The sequence below is a fragment of the Mastomys coucha genome, unplaced genomic scaffold (genome assembly GCF_008632895.1).
Source record: "Mastomys coucha isolate ucsf_1 unplaced genomic scaffold, UCSF_Mcou_1 pScaffold3, whole genome shotgun sequence".
NCBI classification, from domain to species: Eukaryota; Metazoa; Chordata; class Mammalia; order Rodentia; family Muridae; genus Mastomys; species Mastomys coucha.
In genome coordinates, this window is record NW_022196909.1 from 71,196,309 (window position 1) to 71,212,269 (window position 15,961).

At 52.4% G+C, this 15,961-nt stretch overlaps 2 protein-coding genes across 4 annotated transcripts; one reads left to right on the forward strand and one right to left on the reverse strand.

The window, feature by feature from the left end:
• The first annotated feature begins 402 nt into the window (after positions 1-402).
• Tnfaip8l1 (TNF alpha induced protein 8 like 1) lies at positions 403-8,126 on the forward strand. 3 transcript variants are annotated; one of them, XM_031348709.1, is made up of 3 exons: positions 438-519; positions 5,543-5,653; positions 6,817-8,126. In XM_031348709.1, exons 2-3 carry the CDS (start codon positions 5,590-5,592, stop codon positions 7,380-7,382), a joined length of 630 nt encoding a protein of 209 aa, XP_031204569.1. In that variant the 5' UTR covers positions 438-519; positions 5,543-5,589; the 3' UTR covers positions 7,383-8,126. The 3 variants fall into 3 exon arrangements, with proteins under 3 accessions (XP_031204571.1, XP_031204569.1, XP_031204570.1); XM_031348710.1 differs by having other exon boundaries at positions 493-519; positions 5,551-5,653; XM_031348711.1 differs by lacking the exon at positions 5,543-5,653 and having other exon boundaries at positions 403-519.
• Positions 8,127-10,351: 2,225 nt separating this feature from the next.
• Positions 10,352-15,497, reverse strand: Mydgf (myeloid derived growth factor). Its single transcript, XM_031348712.1, has 6 exons — positions 15,279-15,497; positions 14,472-14,522; positions 12,627-12,688; positions 11,963-12,044; positions 11,394-11,466; positions 10,352-10,746 (listed from the first exon to the last, which is right to left on the reverse strand). Exons 1-6 carry the CDS (start codon positions 15,429-15,431, stop codon positions 10,667-10,669), a joined length of 501 nt encoding a protein of 166 aa, XP_031204572.1. The 5' UTR covers positions 15,432-15,497; the 3' UTR covers positions 10,352-10,666.
• Positions 15,498-15,961: the final 464 nt, after the last annotated feature.

Consider the following 15,961-nt stretch of genomic DNA (forward strand, 5'->3'; position numbering starts at 1 on the left):
GGGGTGCATTTGTCATGGGAGTCCCAGGTGGCACTCTAACTACCTAGTGGGTAAACTGAGGCCCGCCCAGAGGGGTGCAGGTGTCTCTCGGAGGCGCGTCTCTTCGCTTTGGCCTCTCGGATCTCTGTCGCGTGGTGCACGCACACCCATTTTTCTCTGTCCCAGTCTCCTACCTCTTCCCACCAACACTTTGCCGCCGCGGCAACCCTTGCGCGGCTCTCGCCTCCTGGGGACCCAGCGCGGCGCAATCCTCCAGGAATCCCCCGGCCGCAGACCACGCCCTCGCCCACGCTCTTGTCATGCTTCCCACCTCCTGGCAGAGGCTTGCTGCCATTGGCTCCTTCGTACACCGTCTGTGCGCTACCATTTGCTGAGCCAGTGAGCGTCTAGAGAGGGCGAGCCCTTTCTCGGGGGCGTGGCCTCCTAGCCAGCGGCCGGGCTCAGATCCAGCGGCCAATGCCTCTGGCCCCACAGAAGCACCTACAGAAAACTGAAGGCTTGACAGATCCCGGGAAGCAGGTGAGCGATGGAGTCCTGTACTGACTATCCTGGGTTCTTCCCGTCCCCTCCTATCCCCACACCGCCCTATGTGCATCCCGCCTCAGTTTCCCTCTGTATACCTATTACTGGCTGTGGGAGCATGGGTGTTGTGAGCAGGTTGCTGTGCGCTACTGTAATAGTCCTAACACACATCCTCAAGAGGAGACTTGATGGACTTGGCCCTGTACAGGTGTTCAGCCTGACTCCAACATGGTCTGAGTATTCTCTGAGGTAGCCAGCTGGACCCCCTGTGGCTCTGGCTGATGCAGGAATCCCACCTGAGCAGGGTCACCCTGACTGGGACTGGCACTGCAAGCTTCCCATTGCCGGAGGATTTGGACTCAGTTTTACCAGCTGGGAACTGGGACAGTGGCTGTCACATAATTGGCAGGTGACCTGATCCAGGGGCTGCAGCCTCTTGGCTCTTTCAGTGGTGGCCTGGAGGGTAAACTGGAGTCCAAACCATGGGCTGTGGTTGGCCAGGGAGATGGAGACAGAGAGAACCAGAATCTGGTTTCTCACCTTTGTGAGCGGCGGTCTGGAGAGGGACAGGATGGACCACTGAGCTGGAAACAGACCTCTGGGCCACTTCCTGAGCCCCAGGCTGTGAAGCCTCTGCAGGCCTCCTGGGTTAGGCACAGGTCAGATAGACCTGACTCATTTGAACAAGTGACTTAATTATAAGCCTCAGTTTCCCTGTCTGACTTGGTACAGTTGTTTCGTGAGCCCTGAGGCTTCTGGGAGGATTAAAAGCAAAGACTAAATAGAGGCTGAGCCAGGGTGGACTACACACTGACGCCATGTCTAAAAAAGGGGGGAAACCCTAGGGTGTAGCCCAGTGAGTAGAGTGCTCACCTAGTAAGCAAGAGGCCCTGGGTTCCAGCCCCAACACAGCATAAACCAGGGCATTCACCCGGTGCTTAGAACAGAGAGGCACGTGGATGCCTGTAAGTTTGAGGCCAGGACTACAAAGTGAGTTCCAGGCTAGCCATAACTACATATTGAGATCCTGTATCAAGCAACAGCCAACCAAAAACAGAAAGAAAGGAAGGAAGAAAGAAAGAAAGAAAGAAAGAAAGAAAGAAAGAAAGGGAGAAAGGAAGGAAGAAAGAAAGGAAGGACAGGAATGTAAGCTTTAAGTGCCAAACAAGAAAGAAAGAAAAAAAATAAAGAGAGAAAGAAAGGAAGAAAGGAAGAAAGAGAGAACTGGAATGTAGGCTTTGAGTGCCAAATTTCCTGTTTTTCTGTCCTGGGACCTTAAAGTGACCGCCTCTTCTCCACGTGGAATGTCCCTGCATTCAGGACCTTTGTGCGTGCTGAGCCCTCTACAACCCTGGCAGATCAACACAGGCAGCGCCAACTTTAAAACATAACAAGTTCATGATCTGGGCTGCACCTAGGATGTGGGTGACGGGGAGGGACGAGGGCGGAGCAATGGGGACTGTACACTGTAACAGAACAAAGAGTCGCCACAGAACACCCGCCCTGGGCTTCCCACAGTTGGTGAGCCGGACTTGGGCCAGGGTTGTGAGTCCTATGATGGGTGAGTGGCGGATCCTGAGGGTATGAAGAGACGCAGAGACCTGTCCCTCAGTTTACTCTCTGAGCCCTAGGCAAGCTAGGACTCACTTCACAAAAATCTGATTCCATAGGAGGGGACTCAGCATACAGGCCAGTCACAGCCACAGGAAGACGTGTCATCTTACTGACTCGGGGGCCATCCAGGGCTTAGTGGAGGCTTAAAGAGAGTGATCTCACTCTTCCAAGAACCCCAGTGTCCCCCCTGCATGGTTTTTCTGAGCTCAATCCTGTGTTTCCCCATCTGGAAACCAGCTGAGGTAATTAAGGACTCTCCAGAGAGTGCTGTGCAGGTGGGGGCTTCTGCAGTCCTGACCCAAGGCTGGTTGACGGAACCATGGTAGGGTTGACGGTGTACACAGCTCTGGAAGATTCCCAGACTAGATCAGTAGGCCCCACCCAATTTAGGGTGGACCCCAGGGGAAGGTTGTAGTGTGATGAGCACCCAGGTAAGGGCTAGATTCAAGTCCCAGTTCTAACCTGGTATTATTCTGTGCATATCTGTCAGCTGCCAGGCCCCTTTTGTCATAACCATGAGAAATTACTTAGTCATTTGATAAACTGTTCCTGAACACTGAAGTAAGTGAAGTGTGGTCGCTAATGGCACCAGCACACAGCAATGACTACAGCTGGCCTGTGCCCCCATCTCCTGCCTCACAGTGGTTACCACTGGACTCTGTCCTGGTTATAATGGTAACTGTGAGAAGAGGAAGGAACTGGGGAATTCAGTGTTCACGGAGAGTAGTGGTCCATCTGAGAGTTCCAGGGTAAAGCAGCCACATAGCAACCTGGGGAAGAATACTGTGACTGGCAGGCTCAGCATGTGTAAAGGTCCTGGGGCAGGACTGAGCCTGATGTTTGAGAGGAGAATGGAGGAGGCACTGTGGCTGCAGCAGAGGGAGATGGGAGCCATGGAGGGCTGAGAGCGGAGAGGGGAGCAGACTGAGTGCTCACGGGGGCTTCTGGCATTTCAGGAATCCTGGATAGGGTGAGAGGAACCTGGATGGAGGCTGCAGACCATTGAGAACGGGGAGCTGATACATTCTGATACACACACTGATAGCCTTCATATTTCCTTTTTGTTAAAACCTTGAGTGGACGCTAAGTATGTGGAACACACCTAAGAGACTGGGGCAGGAGGATCATGGTAAATCCAAACGTAGCCTGGACTACGGTATAAGACCCTATCTTAAACCCCACTCCTAAAGAAACAGGTGTGGAAACTGAGTCAAAGATCCATACAGGCTCTGTAACAGTCTCTTTAAAATATTTATTTATTCCTTTTTGTGAATATAATGCTTAGAGGACAACCAGCTGGGGTCCTCTCTCCTTTGTGGTCTCGAACTCAGCTTGTCACATTTGACAGCAAGTGCCTTTATCTGCTGATCGATGTTGCTGGCCCTCTCAACACTCATCGCTTCAGTCCATCTCGCCTCCCAGCCCTACTACCTAGCATTCTTCTGGCAGCATCCTTGAGGGGAGGCTGGTTGAGACCTACTCCCCAGTGTCTTTCTTGATTTCCTTAGAAAATCAAGTGCAAATGGGTAGTGATGCTCAGGGTGCTGTGTGGAGGTGGACCCCCAGCTGGTCACACTGCACTGGGACAGACTCTAGCTGTGGCCCAGCTGCCCCTGGGACAGTCAGCAGGGTGGAGAGGGAGGATGACATCAATTATGGATGTGGATGCACTTCACAGGCGACATAAAGAATTGATGAGGCCAGGGGCTGCCCAGGGGCGGGAGGCGGCATGAGCAAGAGTGCTCCTAGGCTTTGGGAATCTTGCCATCTGGTTGTTAAATGCAGATTAAAAGTCAAGGACTGAGTGCTTGTAGCTAAGTAAATGGCGTTGTATTTATTATTTATTACATTTATTTACTGTGTGTGTGAGAGCCAAGGCACGTGTGTGGAGGTCAGAGGACAACTTGTGGGAATCGTTGCTCTCTTCCACACTGTGGGTCCCAGGTATGGAACTCAGGTCACTGGGTTTCACAGCAAGCACATTTACCCAATGCCATGTCAACAGAATGTAATCACATAATAAATAAAGGAAGCTGTCAGGTGTGGTGGCATACACATTAAAAAAAAAAAAAAAACAACTAGTGCCCACCATCATAGAGATCACTAAATGACCTAGCTGCTTTCTGCTGTGTTCTGTGCTGGAGTTCATTTGCCCTTTCTTGAGTGTGTTGGAAATGGCCTTCCCGGGCTGGAGAGATGGCTCAGGGGTTAAGAGCACTGACTGCTCTTCCAGAGGTCCTGAGTTCAATTCCTAGCAACCACATGGTGGCTCACAACCATCTGTAATGGGATCTGATGCCCTCTTCTGATGTGTCTGAAGACAGCAACAGTGTACTTACATACGTAAAATAAATAAATCTTAAAAAGAAAAAAAAATTAAAAAAGCAAATGGCTTTCCCAGCTTCAGATTTCTCTTGTCACCTCTGGAAGGCAGAGACAGGCGGATTTCTGAGTTCGAGGCCAGCCTGGTCTACAGAGTGAGTTCCAGGACAGCCAGGGCTACACAGAGAAACCCTGTCTCGAAAAACAAACAAACAAACAAACAAACAGAAAGAAAGAAAGAAAGAGAGGTAGGAAGAAAGAAAGAGAGAAAAAGAATTCAAGGCCAGACTGGATGATGTCTGAAAAAAAGTAAAAATACATTTAAAAATAAGTTATTGGATGGATGGGGCGATGTGGCCTGTGAAATCAACTCCAGGGTCAAGATGATCAGAACATGGCAGAAGTAGGAACCCTGAGAAGTCAGAAACAAGGTTTCTTTCTGTGTTTGGTACACAACTAGTGCTCTATAAACGCCCATTAGGACAGCTGAGCGACTGAGTGCGTGTTGGGGCCGAGTTCTGAAAGCGGGAGTGCAGGCTGTTTTGGCTCCAGACTTTGGTTGGGTGCTGAGACACTGGATGGGCAGGGACCAAGGCCACGGCACCTCTTCCCTGGGAAAGTCCCTGTTCTGAAACCTAACATGGCTGTCATGCAGGAAGGAGAGCTTCAATGGGGAGTTTCTGTCAGAACAATGGGTTTTAGAAAAGGAAGTAGAGGCCAGCAGCTGGCTGCCTCAGGTGGGGCCGAGGCAGGACTGACTGCAGCTGTGCCACCCCACCATTCTTCCTGCTTGCGGAAGTCGGTCCACATACTCAGTTTCATCTCTGAGCCATAGAGTCCAGATTTAGCTTTGTCTGTGGGAAAAACAAGGCCGAGACATAGTCAGCACTCCTCCTGGGGTCAGCCGGCCTCCAAGTCAAACAGGGACTCCAGGGGTCAGCCGGCCTCCAAGTCAAACAGGGACTCCAGACTTTGCTCCTCTGCCAGCAGCCCTGTGTTTGGTGTCAACTGGAAAACAAACCCAGGGTGCTGGAGGAGTCCCTTTAGGTCCCATGTTATTTCTCTCTTTCTTTTTTCTTTTGAGAGGGTCAGATAGTCCAGGATGACCTCCAGCTCCTCATGTAGCTGTGGATGACCTTGAACTCCTGCTCCATCTCTGAAAGCTGGGGACAGAGCCGAGGGCTTTGTGCACCAGGCAAGTGCTCTGCCCACCTCAGACTCAGCACCAGTCACAGACATTAGGGGAGGAAGCAGGAGGATTCAGGCATAGGGATGTGGTGGTGGTAGTGGAAGTGGAGGAGGGGGGTGTCTTTTGTGGCTGTGTGGCCTTGTGGTGCAGTGGACTTCGAGGGGGTAGATTCCAGCATTATGTATTCATCCCAGTTGAGCCACTTGGGATGGCATTGTTCATTGCAGAATGGAGTTGGCCGAAGAGATGAAATAGGTTCACGTGGCAGGCGCCAAGCTGCCATGTAGGCCTGTGTCAACAGCAGTGTCCGGACCCTAGCTGACAGATAGTGGGGGTGGTGAGCCAAGGTTGGCAGGAAAGCACACAGAGCCTCTTGTGCCTGCCCTGACCTCTAAGGTCAGGGAGCTGATGGCTAAGAGCCCAGGGTCAGGGAGGGATGTTCTCCTGGGGTTTGGGCTCACACAAAAGCAGGCTTTGTAGGGGACTGTGGGAGTGAGTGAGTGGTCTCGGGGTGGTGGGCATTTCTGGCCCCCCCTGGCCATAAGAACAGGGTGAGCGATAGACAGCTGACCAGGACCTGGGGCAAAACTGAGGCCCAAGGGCCCAGTCTGAAGACTACCCTATAATGTTACACCACTCTGCTCTTCCAAGTTTGCTCACTCCCAGAGAGTTCTGGGGTCCCCAAGAACACAGCAGATGGGGAGGCAGGCCCTGCGCTGGCTCTCTGAGGTCTGGGAGCCCTGCAGCCCTGTGTGGCTCAGAGAGGCCTACAGGTCAGCTTAACAGGCTGGGAAGAGGCTGGGACCCTGGGCACTGGAAGGTATGTAGGAGTTTATTAGGAAAGAAGCAAGGGTTTGGAGATAGGGCTTTGTATAGAAGTTTATTAGGGAAGAGAGAGGCACAAGAACTCTCGGTGGTTTTTTAGTACTGTCATTTGGGAAAATTCTAAAAATGCTTGAGCTGGGTAGTGGGGCAGAAAATCGTGACTGCTCCCATAGGAGCCAGCCTGCCTGTCTTCTTGGCCACTCTCTGGTTCCTTCCTCCGTGGTAACCATCCGAAGCCTCAACTCCCAGCTAGGGAACCACGGGCCGGCTGCTGGGGAATGGGAATGGTGCCAAGCCCTGTCCACATTCATTTTTTTGACCCAAGCACTATGTCGTCCTGACAGGGTCCATGGATACCTTCAGCACGAAGAGCCTGGCCCTGCAGGCCCAGAAGAAAGTCCTCAGCAAGATGGCTTCCAAGGCCATGGTAGCTGTGTTTGTGGACAACACCAGCAGTGAGGTCTTGGATGAACTGTACCAGGCCACTAAGGAGTTCACCCGCAGCCGGAAGGAGGCTCAGAGGGTGATGAAGAACCTGGTGAAGGTGGCCGTGAAGCTGGCCGTGTTGCTTCGGGCGGACCAGCTGGATGGCAATGAGCTGGCCCAGCTGCAGCGGTTCCGGGGCCGCGTCCATAGCCTGGCCATGACAGCCCTCAGCTTCTACCAGGTAGACTTCACCTTTGACCGGCGTGTGCTGGCCACAGGGCTGCTGGAGTGCAGGGACCTGTTGCACCAGGCTGTTGGCCCGCACCTCACCGCGAAGTCCCATGGTCGCATCAATCACATCTTCAGTCACTTTGCCAATGGTGACTTCCTGGCTGCACTGTACAGCCCAGCAGAGCCCTACCGGAGCCATCTGTGCCGAATCTGTGATGGCCTTGGGAGGATGTTGGACGAGGGTGGCATCTGACCTGGAGCCAGCCACCTGGAGACTATCCTCCACTGGTGACGGTCCCCAAGAACACAGAACTGCCTGTGCCTGAGGCAGTGTGTCCTCTGTTTCTCCTCCTGTAACTTATCTGCTTTTGTCTAGCTTCTGCTTCACCTCCCCACCTCCTCTTCTTACTTCTGAGACAGGTCTCATGTAGCCCAGGCTGACCCCAAACACCCTATGAAGCCAAGGCTGACCTTGACTGCCCAATCCTCCTGCTCCCACCTCCAAGAGTGCTGGACAATAGATGTGTGCCAGCACTCCAGTGTCTGAGCATTCTCAGGCTTTCAAATAAGGTTGTGGAGAATTAGGAGACACAAATTGTACTCCCCTGACCTCTACCCCTGCCAAATGACTATTTCCTAAGCCTCAGGTCCTCTCAAGGTGACTTGCTTTAGAAAATGAAGTTCAAACTCTTGTTGTACCAGACTAGAGTTGAACAAGTACCAGACTGCTACAACAGGTCCTTATGTATAGGTTGGCCTAGGAAGGCTCACTCTGCCAACGCTGCAGGACACTGGACACTGAGGAGTGATGCTACTACAAACCAAGAACACCAGCAGACAGATGCTGGGCAGGGGACCATGGTTTCTCCCCATGGTTTTGAAAGGAGAGACTCCAAGCACACTTTGGTGTTGGGATCTGACATCCTGTTAGGGGACTGGACTCTGGCATTGAAGAAAAGAAATAAATAGAGCCAGTGAGATGGCTCAGCGTGTAGGAGTGCTTGCCGTCAAGCCTGATGACTGGAGTTTCCCAAAATCTGTGTGGTGGGAGGAGACAACCAGTGTTAAGAAAGCTGGCCTCTGACCTCCATGTGGACACGCCCACACAGAACCACACCAGGGGCTTCTGACACTTGGAAACATGGAGGGGTTCTGACCACTCAGCAAGGAGGCACTAATCCGGGTGGAAATTTGAGGTCTTCACTACAGGACTTGCTGTCAAACATGGGGACCCCAGAGGCTGTCCCCAGCTTCAGAACAGGGTAAAGCCACTGGACACACAAGTATGTGCTACATTATAACTCCACATTTGGGAAACAAATCCATCCTTTCTCCTTGTATGGTAGCCTGAGTTTGTAACTGACACTGACCGCGCATGTGGAGGCATGCAGCCTCCACTGAGTAAGTCTGTGGTCATGTGAGACAGCATAATTGGCTTAACCCAGTTGGTACTTAGAACTTTTATCCTTGGAAAGCCGGCTTCAGCTAAACTTGTGCCTAGCTGAGATGTGGGTTAGATGTCTAGAATTCCCCAGCGAGAGCTTGGGGCCGTGGTTAGGGGTGGAGCCCAGCCTAGAATCCTCCAGTGAGGGACTTGGGGCGTGGTCAGTGATAGATCTCCCTAGAATACTCTAGTGAGGGGTCAGGAGCTTGGCTCAGGAATAGCATGCATATAGGGGGACGACCCCTGAGACCTGTGAAGATCCTGCACCTGTGGTTTGTGTCTGTGGAGGGGCTGGCACAGCAGTTGTGCAATGCTGCTGATGGGAAGGTTATCTGAGGCACTGGGAGATGACACAGAACATGCAGAGCTGAGTATATATAGGGTGGGAGTCATCACCTCTGTTTCAGTGTATGCAGACAAGATGCAAGTACAAGCACAAAGAAGATTCAATCAACAGCTACAGATTGTGGGGGGTTTGTTGTTGTTGTTTTGGAGACAGGGTTTCTCTGTGTAGCCCTGACTGTCCTGGAACTCACTCTGTAGACCAGGCTGGCCTTGAACTCAGAAATCTGCCTGCCCCTGCCTTCCAAGCGCTGGGATTAAAGGTGTGTGGCGCCACTTCCATGCTTCAGCTCCACTTTCTTATGGTAGAGTCCCATTGTGCAGTCCTGGAACTTGATATGTAGCCCAGGGTAGCCTCCAACTCACAGAGATCTCCATGCCTTTACTTAACAGCTGAAGGGGTAGCAGAAGCACATTTGGCCCTTGCTGTGGGATGACACATATGCACAGACGTGAGGGTGCAGCGCCCCTACACAGGTCTGCCTGGTAGCCCCAGTCCCTCACTGGATGTCCACGAGGTCCCTCTGAAAGGCTTGGGCACTTTACAGCTTATGTAGGGTTCATTGGCTTCAGGTGGTTTGTTTGATTTTTTTTTTAAAGATTTTAAAATTTTATTTATATGAGTACATTGTCACTATCTTCAGACACCCCAGAAGAAGGCATCGGATCCTATTACAGATGGTTGTGAGCCATCATGCGGTTGCTGGGATTTGAACTCAGGACCTCTGGAAGAGCAGTCAGTGCTCTTACCTGCTGAACCATCTCTCCCACCCTTTATTCTACTTTTTTAAGATTTCTTACGAGGGCTGTAAAGGTGGCTCAGCAGTTAAGAGCATTGGTTGCTCTTGCAGAGGACCCAGGTTCAATTCCCAACACCCACAGGTGGTTCACAACCACCTGTAACTCCAGTGTCAGGGGATGCAATGCCCTCTTCTTGTTTCCACGGGCACGCAAACAGCAGAGATTCACAACACTCACTAACTCAGACTCTCTCTCTCTCTCTAACAGCACAGATTCATAGCACTCAGACACACACTCTCTCTCATACACACACACACACACACACACACACACACACACATGCTCTTGCTTGCTCTCTCTCACACACACTCACAGACACAGCATAAGATAGATATAAACACATGTTGCTTCCATCTGACTTCCAAAGCCCGAATCCAGAATCAGTGGGGACAGTGGCCTTGCCCTGGGGTCCTAGTATTAGAGAATACAGTGTAGAATCAAGGCAACATGTTGTCTCAGGAGAGAGTGACCAGTCCTTGTGGGTGCAAAGTCATTGGCTGCCTTGTGACCCACTGTGCCGGCACCTATGTGACAGTCATTATTAGGAGAGGCCATATGCCTGCACCTGCTGCTGCTATTGTAGAAAACGGTGAGAATCCATGTCTGAGTTCTGAGCCCACAGAGCTTCCACTAAGGCGGTTACTTATTTGTTTATTTGTTCTAGCCTTTCCCATCCTGAGTGAAGGTGCCCTGGATGGGGTTAGAAAGTGGTCCTGGGATAAGGGCACTCATCCGTGGCTCACAGGGGAAACCACGCCATGTCCTGACTTCAGGAAAGCCAACCCGCACATGTCCTGCACCTTCCCTGGTGAAATAGGCGACAGGGCTCAGAGAGCTCTGTGGAATGACACAGTGTGACCTGCGCAGGGCGATGCAGCTCCTATAGGAACCAGTGCCCTAGACCAGTGTGCGTGAGGAAAGAGGACATGAAGTCCCAGGAAAGGTGAGGGTCACAGCTCCGAGTGTGCCGCCTTGGCTACGATCACCAGCTTGGACAGCTCAGCTTTGAAGGCCCCAGGCCTGTGAGACACTGCAAGACACAAGCACAGGTAAACCCTGACAGGATTCTGAGAGCAGATCGAGCCGACAGAGGCCAGGTGTGGCAGGGTGACACAAGGAGATCCTGGCCTGCCTGGGGAATTTAAAGAGACTGGGAAATTACAAAGGGGGCTAGTAGACATGGTGAGGTGGGGTCCCTGCCTAGGATCCCCCTCCCCTGGCCCCTTGTGAGGGAGCTGAGGGCATAGTAGGCATGGAGCCTCTGCCTAGAATTCCCCAGTGAAGGCTCTTGTGAGGGTGTGGACTGTCTTCGCTGGCTCTGCCAAGGTCTCCCTCAGCAGGTCCTCAGAGTCTAGTAAAGGTACTTTGGTACACTTGATCCTCTAGATGAAGAGGGCACTGAATGGTCCTTTTTACTTTATACAGCAGCCTGCCTCAGACTTGTCACAGCAACAGAAAGTGGGCTGGTACTGGTGACTAGGATGCTGTGAACTAAACTGGAACAACCTTGACACAGGGTCCATCCCAAAAGCAGCTTGTATTTAGCCCACAGCCCTTTCTCAGAGACAGTTTCTGATCTGCAGTGCATAGTCATGACGACTCTCCTCCACCTCTCTCCAAATGGCTCTGGCTGGGTGCTAGTGTACCTTCCACCTGCTGGGACCCACCTTCACCTACCTGCTGTCTTGGTCACTTCGAACTCCTCACTTTTCAGGGGTACATCACTCTCTCTCTCAAATGCAGCTTTGGACTAAAATAAAACAGAGCACTTCAGCAGACACACGTCATGAAGAGAGAAGTCCCCTCCAGTCCCCTCAGTTTTGTCTCCTGGGCACTGTGGCCTAAAGCCAGGCATGCTTGCTAGGGCGGATATGGTACTCCCAGGGAGTAGGCCAAGCAGAGCCCAGGCAATGGGTCAGATCACAGGTGATGGACAGCCTCAGTCTGTCACCTTAGTTCCCAAAAACACACTTGGTGAGGCTGCTGTAGGGCTCTGGTGCTCTGAGGGAAGAACCTATCATTGACTACTTGAGGGACAGGAGTTGACCCAGGTCACCCTGGCTCCTCCAAGCCACTCTGCAGGGACCACCCCTATAGTGGGCCTCCTGCTGATGCCCTCAACTTGGGTGGGAGCCCTAGGGGGTGAACAGGGTGGCTGAGTGACATGGGGTCCTGTCCTTTGCAGTGAATGGTATCTGAGGCCCTGCAGGCCCTTTCGTCCTCAGGTCCCCATGACTGGCACTCACGTAGGCCATGGCATACTCGATCTCAGCACCTCGCAACTCAGCCTTGAACTGTGTGAAGTAGAGGTAGGATTTCCCCTGGGGCCTGTGGAAAGACAGAGTTAGTACGGGGGTGGGGTTGAAGACCCAACTAAGGCCCCGGAAAGAGCCCGGTGCTGTGGGACTCCATGGTGGTAAGTTTCCAGGATGCCAAAGCCAGAGGTAGGAAGTAGCTTTGTGGGTGCCAGGGAGTGGGGAAGAGAGGGATGACAGCTCTAGGGTCAGGGCTATCTCTTGGTGTTGACTTTTTGTTTCAAGATTGGTTTTTGAGACAGGGTCTGGGGTAGCCCAGAATGGCCCCCAATTAACTATGTGGCCAAGACTGGCCTCGAGCTCCTGATATCCCAGCTTCTGCTTCCCCAGAACTGAACAAGAGAATCAGCAGCACTTTGGTGACTTCCTGCTGTGTGACCAGATTCCCCAGCCCCTGCCTCCTCCCTGCCATCTTCCCCTCCCTCTCCTCCTCTGCCCAGTGCCTTGGTGCCAACACACACACTGGAGCTTCCTTGGGGTCACAGGACTACTGCCCAGCCTGTTCCCACTTGTCCTGCACATGCACAGTGGCTGCAGAGAGAGAGACAGAGAGAGAGCCTCCATCCCAGCATATGCACATATGCGCACGGCTCACCTCCAGATGGTGCAGGTAAAGTGCTGGCTGTCTTCACTTGTCCCCAGGCTCATCTGCCATTGCTGGGGAGAGAGGACAGGCGTGGTGAGCAAGGACAGGTAGTTAGCCTCTTTGCAAGGCCTGCTACACATGGTCCCTCCTAGGCTCTGTATCCTACACTTGAGCCACAGACACTGCTCTACTGTGGATCAAGACACTATCCAGTCACTTTTTTACCTGTGAGACATCTTGAGAACAAGCGGCAACAGTAAGACCCTGTCTAGATTCAGTTGGGAACTGTGGATCAGTGTCTAGCATGGGGCTCTAGCTCCATTCCTGACCAGATTCCCCAGCCCCTGCCTCCTCTCTGCCATCTTCCCCTCCTTCCCCTCCTCTGCCCAGTGCCTTGGTGCCAACACACACACTGACAGCTTCCTCAGGGTCACAGGACCACCACCTAGCCTGTTCCCAGTTGCCCTGCATGGACCATGGTGTGTGCATACACAGTAGGGAATGTCAGTGGTTTGCACGTGGGCAATGGGGAATGTCTGTCACCCTAGCACCCAGCACTCAGGACAACCAGGATTTAGTTTTAGCTATTAAAGTGTAGGAATTGAGCCTGGGCTACATGAGACTATCAAAAACCAACAATCCAACACAATCAACCAAAACCAAAGCCAAAAACCAGCTAGGGCTGGAGAGACAGCTCTGTACCTAAGAGCATAGGCTGCTCTTTCAGAGGACCTGAATTTTATTCCCTGCTACCACACAGTGGCTCACAGCCATCTGTAACTAGTTTCAAAAGACCTGAGGCCCTTTTTTGGTCTCCACAGGTACCAGGTATGCAGCTGGTGCACAGACATTCATGCAAGCAAAAATCATATACATAAGATTAAAACATAAAAACAAAAACAAAAACAAAACACCAAAACAACCATCCAGTTCTCACAGAGAATATTTCCAGCCCTGGCTGGCACTGGCAGCCCTTGCCCAGGGACGCCCATCACTGCCCTTGCTGGCTTCCCAAGGGAGGCCTTCATTGCCAGGACCTACCTGTGTCAATCACAAGGGGCTCCTGCCACCCCACAGGTCTGCTAATTCCTGCTACTGTGCTGTTCCAGAGCCTCCACATTCTGAAAATAGCCCCTCTGAGAAATGCTGCCTCTTGTTTCTTTTCCTTATTTGCTATGTACATAATAAACCCACTCACTCAATGCCACAGGCAGGGCCGTTATCACTCTCCATGCCATACACAACACTCTTATTCACAGGTGTGTGATATTCCTACTACTGAGGTGCTGCGAACACCTGTCTACCCATGGACACTACATCACTTCCACTCATTCATCCCACGGAAAGTTCTGCTCAGAACATTCATGTCCAAGGTTCCGGAGATACCAATATATCTACTGAATGAACCAGCCTGTGTTCGGGACAGTTGCCTCCCATAGTGTGCAGGCAGCTAACCTTATAACACTTCACTTCCATGCCCTGTATCCTGCTGAGCAATCTGCCCTCTTGCCAGCTTACAGGCTGCCCTGAGGACTGTTCCAGGCTGGCTGCTCAGGTGTGCCTCCTAAGGCACAGATCATCGTGTGATAACAAAGGTCCCATCGCCCATGGTAGTGACACTGTCATCCAGCAAGGCCTACACAGGAAGACCCCATCTTAAAACAGGAACAAAATGACTAAAACAGTAAGAATCACAGTGGCTCACCGATTACACATAGATTAATAGGGATGGGTACTGATTGCTGATTGCATTAGGTGAAAGCCAAGGTAAGCTCAAGGGACTGAGAAGTCAGTGCCTCAAGAGTCTGGCCACTCTCCCTTGACACCAGTTGTGTCACACTCTGAGTAACTTACCTCGTTGGTCCCTCCTTGGGAAGCATAGGTGAACGTGCATGTAAACTTGTTCTGTAAAAGGAAAAATAAAAGGAAGCTGAAGGGCAAAGATCTCAACACTCAGAATCAAGACCGTAGCATACTGGGCATGGCACTGTATGCGGACCATCTCTGGTATCCAGGAGTCAGAGGCAAAACTGGGAAACTGGGACATACGCTAGCCTGGGTGACTTATCAAGGGGCTGTCCTGGTGTAAAACAGATCAAAGAGGACTGGGAAATCCATCAGCCCCTGCCCAGAAGGTCAAGGGTTGAGCCTGTCTAGAATCCAGCAGTGAGGGTCAGGGAGGGTGACTGGGGTGAAGTCCCACCTAGACTTTCCCAGTGAGGAGCTAGGGGCGTGCCTCACAGTTGGAGCCCCTGCCTAGGGCCTCAAGAACAGCTGTAACAGAGGCCAAGCTGGGGCTGAGTGTCGGCCTCACAGCCAGGGTAAGGAGAGTTGATGGACTCCTGTAAGGCTTGGGGATGCAACCTCTCTAGTCCAAGTTCAGTAAGTAATCCTTGTGCGACCTGTTATAACCAGTCCCTTAGATCCGCTGCTTTTATCAACCGGCATTCCCTTTTCTAGAACGAGATGGGCAAGGGGAAGTCGCCTTGCAGGTAGGGAACGACTGCAATGAAGACCGCTGAGGCAGCCACGTCCCTTCTTCAGGTAACCCTGCCCCTGCCATTCTGGCCAGTTTCCAGGACCACCAGATGGGCAGTCTGGCTCCGCCCAGTACCCGCAATCCCTAGGCATCGATTCCCCTGGAGGAGGCTTAGCTCGTACCCCGGGTCCTACGTCCTGGGAGAAGGAATGCACCACACCTCCGGGCCTCACGTCAAACGGCACGGTGGTGGGTTCAGACACAGCGGCCGCCAGTTTCAGCGTCGCGGCCGCCAGGACCACCGCAGTCCAGAAGCCTCCGCTGGGGGCCGCCATCTTGCTTCCGGGGCAATGCGCAGGCGCTCGCAGACGTGGAGTGACAGGCGCGGGACACGTAGGCGCGGAACGCTGACAACCTCGCCCCCGCCCGACCAGGCGGCTGGCTTGGAAGGCGGCGACGGGGCGGGACTCGCCTTGGCACGTGATGCTCTGCGTGCCTCTGATTGGCGCTCGCGGACGCCTTGGGGCGACTCCAGCTCAGTGCTGCTGGGGTCAGAGTTTTTCTCACTTAAATGGGCTCCTGGACTCACTTCAGGACTACATGGGGGTTGACAGTGTTTAATTTTGTTAGATTATCGTGTTAATATGGTTTACTTCACTTTTTTTTTGTTTTTTGTTTTTTTCCGAGACAGGGTTTCTCTGTGTAGCCCTGGCTGTCCTGGAACTCACTCTGTAGACCAGGCTGGCCTCGAACTCCTAAATTCACTTGCCTCTGCCTCCCAAGTGCTGGGATTAAAGGCGTGCGCCACCACCGCCTGGCTGGTTTACTTCACTTTTATTTGCTTATTTGGCTATTGGTTTTTGGT

Excerpts from the sequence above, each read along its gene's own strand:
- Mydgf (XM_031348712.1), bottom strand. The coding sequence starts at position 15,431 with ATGGCGGCCCCCAGCGGAGGCTTCTGGACTGCGGTGGTCCTGGCGGCC. Across the intron at positions 11,467-11,962 it reads TCGAGTATGCCATGGCCTAC|TCCAAAGCTGCATTTGAGAG; the intron begins GTGAGTGCCAGT and ends GTTTTATTTTAG. Across the intron at positions 10,747-11,393 it reads CGAAGTGACCAAGACAGCAG|TGTCTCACAGGCCTGGGGCC; the intron begins GTAGGTGAAGGT and ends TGTGTCTTGCAG.
- Tnfaip8l1 (XM_031348709.1), top strand. The coding sequence starts at position 5,590 with ATGACCTTGAACTCCTGCTCCATCTCTGAAAGCTGGGGACAGAGCCGA. Across the intron at positions 5,654-6,816 it reads CCGAGGGCTTTGTGCACCAG|GGTCCATGGATACCTTCAGC; the intron begins GCAAGTGCTCTG and ends TCGTCCTGACAG.